The 13,004-nt window shown below is 44.4% G+C and overlaps 1 protein-coding gene across 1 annotated transcript in view; it reads right to left on the bottom strand.

Annotated features, from left to right (window-relative positions):
• dscamb (Down syndrome cell adhesion molecule b) overlaps nt 1-9,379 on the bottom strand; it is a 155,412-nt gene extending 146,033 nt beyond the window's left edge. Inside the window, exon 1 of the mRNA XM_031572911.2 lies at nt 7,379-9,379. Within this exon, the coding sequence (XP_031428771.1) occupies nt 7,379-7,421 (43 nt within the window). The 5' untranslated portion in view covers nt 7,422-9,379. The remainder of the gene's footprint in view (nt 1-7,378) is intronic.
• Between the last annotated feature and the right edge of the window lie 3,625 nt (nt 9,380-13,004).

The following is a 13,004-nucleotide window of genomic DNA, read 5'->3' as shown; positions in this document are numbered from 1 at the left end:
CCCAGCTGTAGAGGAGCTTCCTCCAGCGCTGCCTCAGAGGAGGGCCGCTGTGCAATTACACTTCATAAACATTTGCCAGGCCAGTTTAACCCGCCTGATTGTGTATGCAGTGCAGCAAGGCTCGACCCCTCTAGATTAATAAGAACGGCACTATTAGGGCCAGTAGACTGGCACAGGAGAAAATATTCTAAGTGAATAGAAATAAAGAATTTGATTCTGAACATTATATTCAAAACCCATTTAAATGCTTTGGCTTTGTTTTTTTTCTTCTTCAATGGCTAAATCCATATTGGATTTATTTCAGTTTAAAGATTGTTTCGTATGTATGACTGTGTGTTCGAACGTTGAGCGTCTAACGAAGACGACGTGGCGGCGATGCCTTGCCGGAGGTGGTGGGGATGGTAATGACAGTGATGTGCGGAGCCGTGGAACAGTCGTGGGTGAGGAGGGAGAACCTTAACAAGCCATGATATTGGTATTGCTCATCTAGCCTGCAGAAAACAGGCCAATCTTTGTTGTTTTCCTCTCTGCAAGGCCACATTTGGTACAGTGCAACAAAAAAAAAAGAAAAAAAAAGAATGAATTTAAAATGGAGGAAAAACAGATTACCTGAGGGGTGATTTTAAGCCAGGATTTAAAGAGGCAGTTTCTACATACAAATAGCATTGGGGTGGCTGGGAGTTTGACTGCAATAATGCGTAGTGCTGAATAAGGCGTAGATTTCCTTGTCCATTGTATAGATTGTGGATCAAGTGTTAGTATTTAGTACATAACGTGTACTAACACCGTACTATAAGATACGATGGATAAACTGTCTGCCACTTGAAATGTGGAACGTGAAAAGATAGCTTGCAGCTATGGAATCCATTTCCCAAACACCCATTTCCCCACTGCACTTAAAATGGCTTCTTTTTTATTTGACATAGCATTGTGTGTAAACTCTAAAATCCATCACATTTGGAGAAATAATATATACTAATAAATCTATACTATATATATAATCTTTATATATATATAGTGTGAATTATTCCAGAATTTCTACCATATTTCTCCTTTAATTTGAAGGCATCCACCCATTTGTCTTTGGCATTCTGGAACTATCAAAGAATCTATTATCAAAAACCCTTCCTTTGAATGGCATCTGCACCCTCAACATTCTCTGTTTGGTGCAAAGGGAAATATACAAACACGTTCTTAGGCATGTAATTAGGAGGAAAATTCACAGAAAAAAGGTAAGACTTCCATGAAATCACACAGGGCATACACTACAGAGTGAGACGTATCCGCATCTCTCCAGGGAGCCCAGCTCCATGCAAACATGGACACACAGCCTTTAGGATATCCTCACTACGATACAGAATGCACAGTGCTTGTGCAAGTGACTGCCTTGATGTTTCAAAGCCAAACAAACAAATAAAAAGACCAGATGTTAAATGAAAGAGAGAGAGAGAGAGAAAAAACAAGAATCATCTAAAAAAGAAGAGGGTTGGACATAAAGGATATTTTCTGTAGTTTGACACCTTTGTGATAATTCAATGTGACATGGGGACAACTGATGCTTTTTCTGAGCCAATTAAGACCTATCTGCCATCCCTGCTCGAGTTTAATGCTAAACAGCAGTCCTCTGAAATGACTCATCTTAGAGCACCGAGGTTCAGGCGCAAGCATGCTGTTCTAAAATATTGGTTTTGAGGGGTGGCAGCGGTCCCAAAAATATTTTATAGTGCTTCGAGTAGGAAGGCGCTAAGCTAAATTTATTACATCTGTTAAAAGGGACAAACGCAACAAAAAAAAGAACAAGTAAAAAAAAAAATCACTTGTGTCATGGTCTATGTATTTGCCTGATTACTCTCATCTTAATTTATTTGTAGACCTGAATTAAATACATTTGTTTTATTTATTCTTTTTTTTTTTTTTTGGAGGGTGTGCAAACTGAAATTAGGGGTGTGGGGGGCAGATTTTAGGGGCAACTTCTGAAGCTTCCCCTCCGATTTGCCCCATGACTAAGAGCCTATTGCCCCAGCACAGAGCTGCATCTGAAGCTTTAGCCAGATAATAGGCTGTAAGTCTATCAGGAACACCTCGCATCTCCAGCAGATGGGCGCTTAATCAGTGCACTGGCTTAATTGCCCCCAGTAGAGTAACTCCCACGAAACACAGGTTTCTCACAGCCAAATTTGCTCAAATCAAAACCTTTATTTAGACTAATGGCTTTGTGTTGGCCTTCCCTGGGTCACTATGCTCTTTCAACCCCCCCCCCCCCCCCCCCCCCTCCCTCCCTCCCTCTCTCTCTCTCTTTCTCTGTATCTCACTTTCTCTCTCCTTTTTTCTCTATCATCTCTTTTCCTGAAAAATCTAACTTTGCCAAGGTATCCATTTATGTAATTATAACACCATGTTCATGAGTTTGAGGCAGCATATATTTTAATGCCCCAGACGGGGTGGTGGGCAGAACGGAGCATTCTTAGCTGAGTCTGCAGACGGGGTTCGGTCTCAGATGGGCCTCTCGTATCTATGCTGGTTAATGACGACGCAACCACAGCAGTCAGGTTCAGTTTGAATCAGATTTGCCTTGGGCATAGAGGTCTCTTGTAGGGGGGCGGGGGGGGGGTTGCATCCCACCCAATATTTAAAACAGTGGTGTTTTTCCCACCCAGTATTGTCCAGGATTTAGCTTTAAGAAATATGAATACATTTGTCAGGAGAATTCAGTTCTCATCTAACCTACTGGCCGAGGGGGGGGAAAAAACTTTTTGCCGACGGTGCGATGAATTCAGTTGCATACGCATAAACGTCTCTGTTGTTATGGCAACGTTTTATTAATGACCCAGAGCAAGTGGTGTTGAGAGGGATTGTGGGATAGTGACATCTTTCCATGCACGAGTTTCCCGTCACGGATAAAGGGAAGGGGAGAACAATACAAAAGAGGAAGATGACGGATTATTTTATAGGAGAAACACTCGTGCTCGCAAATTTCAAATGTCCTAAAGCTTTTATCAGTAGACCATGTTTTATCGATTCTATAGGTGGCACTCTTGAATCTCAGGCTGATTTAGAGTAGTCAACTTGACGTGTGGAGAAGCCTATGTTCTTGGCTAAATTAGTGAGCAATTAAAATTTCTTTTTTTACTTCATGAGCAACAAGGAGTACTCAGTAGTCAGACTAACATGAACTCAATATACCATAGAGAGCTGCAGACTAAATGCTTCAGGAGCAGCCAAGCATCAGCATAATGGTCAGCACATTCTGTCCCCTCACCTGTTTTTTTTATGGTAGGCCTGCACCACAATATATTACATTTCCCTAATCTTTAAAATTCGAAGAGAATAGAATTATAATCCATTTGTTGTGCAGTTGTGATCTGCAATTTATAGATATTTTTCTTGAAATCTGAGCATGAAATCTAAACCAGAGTATCACAGTGTCGTGTGTGCCTGGACCCTGTTCCATTTTCATGAATAGAGCATAACGCACAGAACAAACACAGAACACAAAACCCTCCCAAAGTTCTCACTTCTGGAGTGATGGATCTGTGATTGATTGACCAATATCCTGAGCTGCAAAAAGTCTTTCAAATAAAACCCAGGCCTGCATTTGTACTATGTTTTCATGAAAATAATAGTGTAATTATAACATTTTAATAAAAAGGAATTTGCCTAAGGTCTAGTTCTGTCCTGAATGGGGATCTGTTTTTATGTCAGGGGAAACACCATTGCCTATTAGACAGCACTAGGCTATGATATTTATATATGTAATGATTTGGTGTCAACAAGTGGACTTGAAATAAAACCTTCTGCCCAGATGCCATGGTAGCTATATTGTAGACAATTATTTTCATTTAAATGTATACACTTCTGTACATACCTTTGCAATCACCCTTTAGCATATAGACTCACAAATATACATGTAACATGCAACATACAGAAATACTCGACCACAAGCAACCCCCCCCCCCCTCGTCCCCAACTCTCCCAAAAGCCTAAAGGGCAGCCTATATACGTAGGTAAAATATATGAGGTCATACAGGATAATGCGAGAGGACAGATTTGACTCAGTCACTTAACGGATCTGTTCCTGCCCCCCCCCCCCCGATATTGAAGACACAGTGACGCCCTTGGCCTTGGGGCATCATTAAGAGAAAAATACCCCGTCTCTCTTCCCCAGCGGTCTCTCCGATGACACTCACTGGAATTACTTGTTTGAAAATTGTGAGAATTATACGGCCTTGGATTTTTTACGGAGCAAAATATCAAGGAAATGCGATTTTGGAATGTCATTATTACACTCACAGGGCCACATTACACATGTGAAATATGTCAAGCTGGAATTTGATGATATAGTTCAGTTTGCCTGTCATTCTTAAATATAATAAATACATTTTCTAAAAATGGAAATAATCTCACATGCATATTCAGATGAGCCTGCGTAGAAATGCAGTGTAAAAAGATGACATTCAGGCATCGCACACAAACAATGAGCAGGTATCAGCAGAGAGGAGCGACAGCACTTCCGGGGTCAGCTCCACAATAGCCTTAGTTAACACTCTACACCACTACTGTTCGCATAATGGACGTTTCCATAGAGACGGGCCAAGAAGCATGTAGTAAATCAAACTCAAAAAGCCAGATTTTTTTTTGGGGGGAATACAACTGAGAGAGAGGAAGGGAGAAAAATAAAACAGAATGGCACTGCAAGGTTATGCGTTGTAGCCAGTCTAACTGAAAACCCACATGTAATTTAAAATAAATAAGCCGTCTCCCTCTCAACACCATGCAAAAATAATCCCATTCCAAGCCCCAAATCTCTCTCTTTCTCTCTTTCTCTATTTCTTTCTCTCTTTCTCTCTCTCTCTCTCTTCCTCATTCATTTTCACATTTTCGTCCACCAGGAGCATTTCACAAGAGCTTCCAAAATAGATTAAACATCCCTCTAAGATAGCATTTGAACATTTTCCACAGGGTCTAATCCTGCGCAGGCTGTGTGTGTGTGTTGTGAGATGGTACATTCCCACTGTTCCAATGGACAGCCTCGCCAGTCACTCAATCCACAGGCACAGAGGCTCAGTGATTAATGGTGAAGTCTTATTGTTCTTTTATGAGTTTCTGAGGAGGCTGAGGAGATGGAGGTGGTATTTCAATATGAAGTTATTACAAAATAAATCAGATTTTTTTTTTATTTTTTAGGGGGGTTGGGAGTGGGGGGAAGTGGAGGGTTGGTGTTGGGGGGTGCCTCTAACATCAATGAGCTGCTTGAATTGAGGGTTAGCCTGCAGGAGATACATACAGCTTGATGCTCGGGCTACAACCAAGCGTTCACCATTACTGCCCTCTCCTCGCTGCCACTGGAGGGTGGCTGTGTTTTTCTCTCTCTCTCTCGCTCTCTCTCCCTTTTTTGTTGTCGATTTGTTTTTGCGGGGAGAATTGTCCGCGCAAAACATTCTCACCAATTTCAAAATGACTGTCTCTCTCTCCAGCGTTCTCGTATAGATGCACTGTGCAGAACACACTCTGGATATATCTATTTATTTTATTTTTATCAAAACAAATAATTGTCAGAAAGGTTTTCAATATGGCTTTCCATCACTGGTCGCTTGTCAAATCCTACTGCCTGTTTCCTTTTTTTTTTTCTCGCTCTGTCTGTCATTTTCCACGAGGCTCTTTCCATTTTCTTCAACACTCCCACCCACCCACTCACCCCCCTCTTACCGACCCCCCCCCCTCACCCACCACCATGATCGCCCAGCTCCTTCTTCTTCCCCCCACCCCAGTTCTGTCTCTGCGAACACACCCTAGCCTGTTTTCATCCACTGGCCGTAGCCCCCGCGCTCTCTTCCCCAGACCAGACTGTATTGCACCCGTGCTTGTTTGTCTTGAAGCCTGCGCCCATTCAAATCAAACTATATATGGATATATCTGGGGAAAGGAGGGGATAAAGGACTTGGGTGGCTTTGCACTGCATGCTCTCGGATGTGTGTCCACATCCGCACACACGCACATAAACACACACACACACACACACACACACACACACACACACACACACACACACACACACATGCTCTCGCCCGCATATACACACAGCCAGTCGTACGCACAAACAGACACAGTCACCCACACACACACACACACAACCTCTCACACGCATACACAGATGCACATTCTAAAGAACCGCATAGCACACTTCTACGCATTGCATTGCTACAGTGCTTTTACACAGATATAGTTTTCCATGGTTTTGCACCCTGCCAAAAGGCACCAAGTGGAGGGAGGCTGTACCCTTCAATCTCCTGAGGTTTGTCTTATAGGCTGCGTGGCCTGCCAGCTCCTTCAAACATTCCACTCCCCGGCATTAATCTCTATAATCTCCCGTAAGATTATTTGTCGCCTACTTTTTAATTTGGATGGCTTTTCGAGGGACGCGCCTTCACAACAGTCTCTCCTCGACTAATTCACCAGGTCACCCAAAAAGAATTTTTTTTCTTTTACACCCTTGCATCACTAAAACATGCAAAGGCAATAATACACAGATTAAGACTCCCTGGAACCCTGGAACAAAAATATCTTACAAATACAACAAATTGTACCAAGTGATAATAATAATAAATGCTTTTCATGAGTGTAGGTTTATATTACTTGATTGTAAAATGCTTCCAATGTAAGGAATCTTTTACATACATTGGTGGACAAATTATTTGGCAGGAGAAATACTAAAATGTAGATCATGGATTATTCCTTTAAATGGTAGTCCCCCTCAATTTAGCTACTTATTTTCAAAACAGTTATCCACATTAATGTTTGGTGGGGACAGGGGGGGATATGCAATTATATAAAACACGTCAGTCATGGCACAGATCAATATCCCTTTTAAACAGGACGTAAAAATGCTGGGATTCGACTTGAAAAGAAAATCTTTACAAAAAAAATCTTTTAAAAACACCAGCTAAGCTCGAGGTCAATTAATAGTTCACACGCACAAAACATGACGAGAAAGGCGAATCATGTGCTGCCCCCTCCCCCTCCCCCCATATAATCCTAAACATATTGACAACATGTATAGCCTTTTCTACTTATGTGAATATCATTTTATGCTCTGCTGTGTTGCTCAAAGTCGTGCATGCAGTTGATTGCTGTTAGGGGCCAAATTATGTGACAAGGTAAGCTTAAATGAGCACAGCGCAGTGGCAGCCTCGCCCGTCAACCTCCTTTTGCATAGGTGACCACCCGTGGCACCACTGAAATGTTTCAATGAATTTGCATCGCGGGTGACTTTCCTATCTCACCACGACCCGTTTATGCCAGCTTTGCATAGCACGTGGAGGAAACTGAGGTCAATTAAGTTTTCCCCCTAATGAAGAGAAAATTAAAAAATGAGACTAACCATTCAAGATGCTCTGGGAAAAGATAAAAGCCAATATCCACATGCCCCGCTCCGTTCAATCCCTCAGCTAGGCTTTTTCCTCTTCTCAGTCCACGCACTTTGTCCAGTGGTTCTTCTTGATCACCCTTAAATGTGCCAGTTGCAAGGTTATAAGAAAAGCAGTCCAGCTCTCCGCGGAAAAGAAGGGGGGATTTACACTGTGGCTATCTCCGCGTCTCTTTGACACTGGTGCGCTCCGAGGCTGGTGCTCCGATTCCTTTTCACCCGTCTCCCGTCTTTGCGCTGGAAGGGCGGATGTGCTTGTGTGTGATTGTCTAGGTTAAAGCTGCGATGGAACTCCTGCGCCGCGCTTGCTGCCGTGTGTGCTCCGGTGTTTCCTGGCTGTTGCCTTCGCCTGCGCCTCTCAGAGCAGCTAAAAGGGGCTTCCGCGCACAGTCGTCCAGGTGCGATGCTGAGTCAGAGCGACGGCGATGGCAAAAGGCAGCAGCTCCGTACTGCAAGCAGGTGGTAAAACGGGTGGAAAACAAACGAACTCAAAAAACAAAACTTAGGGAGTAAGAATGCGCGAATCAAATGTGTCATTGAAAATAAGTAAGAAACGAATAAAACGAAAGCATGTCCGGAGGAGAGAGAAAAAAAAAGGAATTGGAAAAAATTAAAAAGCAACTGAAAAACAAAAGGAAGTCATGATAATTCAACAACAATGGAAACCAAGTGTGGAAAAGCTAAAGCGGTAGACAGAATGATTAGATCCCAAACTCAGACCATCTTCACCACCTCTCTCCGGCCATAAGGCAGCAAGCTCACGCATCTTCTTCCCCCAGCCGGTATAATGGCATTGGTCCCTGCGCTACTCCTCTCTGCCTTTGAGCATTACAAAATAACACTCTCCCCTGCCTCCGCTGCTGGTTTAATTCCTCATAGCCTTAAAGGAGCCGAGGCTCCCGCCTCTCAGACACAAGGTGTGAGTGCAGACCATCAAAAAGCTCGTTCGCTCTCGAATAACGCGGACATACCTCTCTATTAGTCAAATGAGGTAGATAACTTGATGGCAAATAAAGTTTTTAAATTGTTTTGATTGTAAAAAGGAGGCAGTGTCGTACTTTTTTCTTCACACACGGTTTTGTTAGCTGAATAGGGAGCTACACCGTTACTGCTACAGCGGGGAAATGTTAGAGGCTACCGGTAAGGTTTTTTTTTCTCAATATAGTCAACATAACATATTTTTGGAAAAGCGAGAGAGGTCCATCTGCATGTTATCATAGGCACTTGTAAATGGCAGACATGGCTTAAGTAAAGCCCTGGCCCCCACCTACTCATTGACCTTGAGGACGTTAATTCCTTCGCCTTCAAAGGAAGCACCCGGTGCCTAAGGACAATAATAATAATGGCATCCCTCAACAAACAAACAAACAAACAAACACACAATCAATGCCAGGAGAGAAAGAGACCGAGAGAGAGAGAAATCAATTTCACAACTAATTTCAGATGAGGTGGGCGGCTGTCTCTCTCAGCTCAACCTTGTTTTCCAGTGTTTATGGAGTAGCCATCCTCTAAATGGACCATATCTGCAGCATGATTTTTTCAGTACAGTGTAGGGTCATTTTAAGGCCACTAAGACTGGCAGTCTCATGGGCTATAGCTATGAGCATGCTTCAGACTGAATTGGATTAGAAGGCTCAAGTACCCAGTAAAATGACTGATAACATTTTAATCATTTTTAAAAGAAAAAAAAAAAACGCATGTGATCTGGCCTACAGAAATGAAGGTGATCAGAGATTGGCCATGGATATAGATAAATACAAAAATTTGAAATAAATTGGAAATTTAAATATTCAAATTAGCCGGTAAAAATATTTTCCTGTTTACTGTAATTAATTTACAGAGTATAATGCTACTACTACTACTAATAATAATAATGCTGATGATAATAATAATAATTATAGTAATAATAATTTGTATTTAAATTGTTAGATACAAATATGTGAAATGTATAGATGTTACCAGAAGGAAGAAAATGAGAAAGCAAGAGTCTACAGAAGAAGGGTGTGGCAACTCACAGTAAATCATAAGAAACACAAAAATAAGACAGTATCACCAAAAATGGCTCAAGTCAATTTCATTAGGAAATGATTCTTTTTCATTCATGTGAAAGACCCTTGTGTTTCAGTGGCTAAATGTCTTTGACACTGATTCCACTGAATCCTGTCAAATCGTGGACGTGTTGATGGCGGCTGCTTGTGAATTTGCAGGCTCGCCCATTTCTCTCTCTTTTTTTTTTTTGGTCCAGCCTCGATTTGAGTTCAAGTCCAGCCTTTGCCTCGGCGCAGGCCGCATTTGATTGGCTTACCCTCCGCATCACACGTCTCCACGGCAATAGGAGGACCCGGCAACATTGGAAGCCCCTGAAGCGCCACATCCGGGCGCTGCAGAAATCTAGGGCCCCTCACTGCAAACACGAACGCAGACAACAACACAGACGCGCAACCAGGAAATGAGTTCACGCTCTTGTTTTTCCACCATCTTTGTTACAGTTTTACTTTCGGCACCGTTTTTCGACGCCTTCTCCGGACTTCCGCCTCCACGCAAGCGCGCCTTGGGGACGCGCCAGGCACCTCTTCCTTTGATGCCCATTTTTCCACTCTAATCCATCTTTTAATCCCTTCCTCAATAATAGCCTTACTCTCTTTTGCATGAAATTATTTCATTACGATTAAGCTGGCTGAAGCCACTTTAAAGCGGACTCCCTCATCTCATCAGGGCCACAGAAGACGCACAGCACTTCCACACGGGCACAATGCTCACAGCACTTCCACACGGGCACAATGCTCACAGCACTTCCACACGGGCACAATGCTCACAGCACTTCCACACGGGCACAATGCTCACAGCACTTCCACACGGGCACAATGCTCACAGCACTTCCACACGGGCACAATGCTCACGTCATCCACGGCTCATTTTAGTTTATCAGCAAGAGAGCCGTGCTTCTGCTATACCAACGAGATATAATAGAGGTTGCCGGCCATTATTTACATTTAATCAGTGCAGTTGTTATCTCATGAAATGGAGAAGTACAATAGTGCTGTTGTCTAGAAATTTCGGTCCACATTGACATGATGCTCTTCTTCAATGGAAATGAATCAGAAGTATTTATACACAGAAATGTGTTTTGGTATGTGGTGCGTTTCCGTTTCTACATTCAGCAGAGGAATCAAGGACACACACTTCTAAGAGAACAAATGCACTGTACAAAGCTGACAAACTCTCTCTCTCTATCTCTCTCTCTCTCTGTATCTCTCTCTATATATTTCTCTTTCTGTCTGTCTTAAATGCACACACACACACACAGACATACACACATGCAGAAACACACTCTTTTACACATACCTCCAAACATACACACACATACTCTCTCTCTCACACACAACCAAACGTACAGACACAAACAAACTCTCTCTCTCGCTCTCTCTCTCTCATACACACTCACACACACACACACAACACACACACACACACACACACACACACACACCCACACCCACAACCCACACACACACACACACGGTAAGAGAAACAGAAAGAGAGAAGAAGGAGAGGAGAGAGGGAGGCAGCGGAGATAAAGGGGTTCTGGCAGTGCATGTTGATGTAGTGGTGAGTGCAGCAGGGCTGTGTGGCTGAGCGGCATATCTGCAGGGCACTAGGCGGCGATGACACACTGGTGAGCATGGTGGAGTGTGGCGCAGCAGCCAGGGGTGGTAGTGGTAGTACCGGGGGGGGGGGGTGGTGGTAGCTGGAGTAGCAGGGGTAAACCCCCCCACCCCCCACCCGCCCCCTGCCTCCAGATACACCCTCCACTCTGCACGCCTCACAGGCTCAGATCCTGTTAGCAGACCACCTGAGGGAGCGACCTCCACTATCCTCCACTAACCCAAACCCCATCCCCAACCCCCACCCAAACCCCATCCCCATCCCCAACCCCCACCCAAACCCCATCCCCAACCCCACCCAACCCCAACCCCAACCCCCACCCAAACCCCATCCCCATCCCCAACCCCCACCCAAACCCATCCCCAACCCCAACCCCAACCCCACCCAAACCCCACCCAAACCCCAACCCCAACCCCACCCAAACCCCAACCCCAACCCCACCCCAAACCCCATCCCCACCCCCACCAAACCCCATCCCCACCCCCACCCAAACCCAACCCAACCCAACCCCAACCCCAGACCCAGCCGACCCCATCCCCAACCCCCAGCCCCCCTGCCCGCAGCCCAGCCGACCTCACCCCAACCCCCAACCTCCAGCCCCCACCCCAACACCACCACCACCACCACTAGCACTGCTGCCTCCCAACCCCCACCCACTACAGCACCGACCACCACACCACACCACGGCTACGTCTCCTCCTAGCCCCTGGCCATGTTACAGTGCGGAGGGCAGAGATGCTCGCGTCGAGTCGAGACAGAAGGAAAAAAATATAACACCACGGAGCTGCTGGCCTTCGCTGTGCTCCAGTAGTGTCTGCCATTTTGGCACGGGAATAACAACAACACAACACCGGAAGGCAGGAGGAAGGAAGGAAGGAGAAGATATTCAAATGGGAATCTCCAAACCTTTCGTTTGTATTTCTAGAGTGGAATTAAAATGATGCATTCAAATATATGGAAAACGTGCTTGCTTCACACATTCACACATATTTTATATATTTTTTTGATTCATACTCAAAACTAAATTATACTGATATGTGTAATTACTGTGGTGCCTAATCAATATTGTGGTGAAATGTAGAGTAATTATGCTGTGATTACTGTTTATCATTATATGGTCATGTATATATCATTTTCATGTATACACTGGAGGGATAAAAATATAGTATAAATATAGGAACTATGGTGCATATATATCAAGAGCGTCAACTTAAAAAAAACATTTACTTCTGAGGCATTTACAGTACATTGTGTTGATACTGATGACTGACTTCCTAAACTTGGACACTATGCGTATTCTGGTGAAATGATTGCTTTCACACCAATGGACGCGAGACGAGAGGGCAACAAAAGAAAGAGATGTCAATGCCAAAATAATGCAATCTCTGTGCCCCTGGTGATCTCACTTTACAGTTGAAGCTCTCGCTGAGATTTACTTCTCCACAGATGGCCACGGCTCAAGTTTGTCTGGATGCCCGAGAGTGCCAAAGAGAGAGAGAGAGAGAGAGAGAGAGAGAGAGAGAGAGAGAGAGAAGTGAGAGAGAGAAAGAGAGAGGGAGCCATTGAGTGTATAGTGAAAGAGGGAGAGAGGGAGGAGAGAGAAGAGAGAGAGAGAGAAAGGAAGGGATGAGAAGGAGAGAGGGTTAAGGGCACTTAGACCAGCACTCTGTGGAGGTAGCTGTTACCCCCATCTGTTCCCAAACGTCCCCTCTCCCCTCCTCTCCTCATTCCCCTCTTTTCTCCCCTCTTGTCCTCTCCTCTCCTCTCCTCTCCTCCCCACTCCTCCCCTCTTTTCTCCTCTCCTCCCCTCTCCTGTCCTCTCCTCTCCTCTCCTCTCATCTGGGTCTTTTGGCAGGGCCTGAGAGGAGATGTGCCCAAAAGACCCCTGCATACGTCCTGTCACATCACTCCACGT

This window comes from Clupea harengus, chromosome 9 (genome assembly GCF_900700415.2).
Source record: "Clupea harengus chromosome 9, Ch_v2.0.2, whole genome shotgun sequence".
In the NCBI taxonomy this organism is placed as follows: Eukaryota; Metazoa; Chordata; class Actinopteri; order Clupeiformes; family Clupeidae; genus Clupea; species Clupea harengus.
The sequence above is the reverse complement of the archived record's forward strand: the minus strand, read 5'-3'. Positions and strand labels throughout refer to the sequence as shown.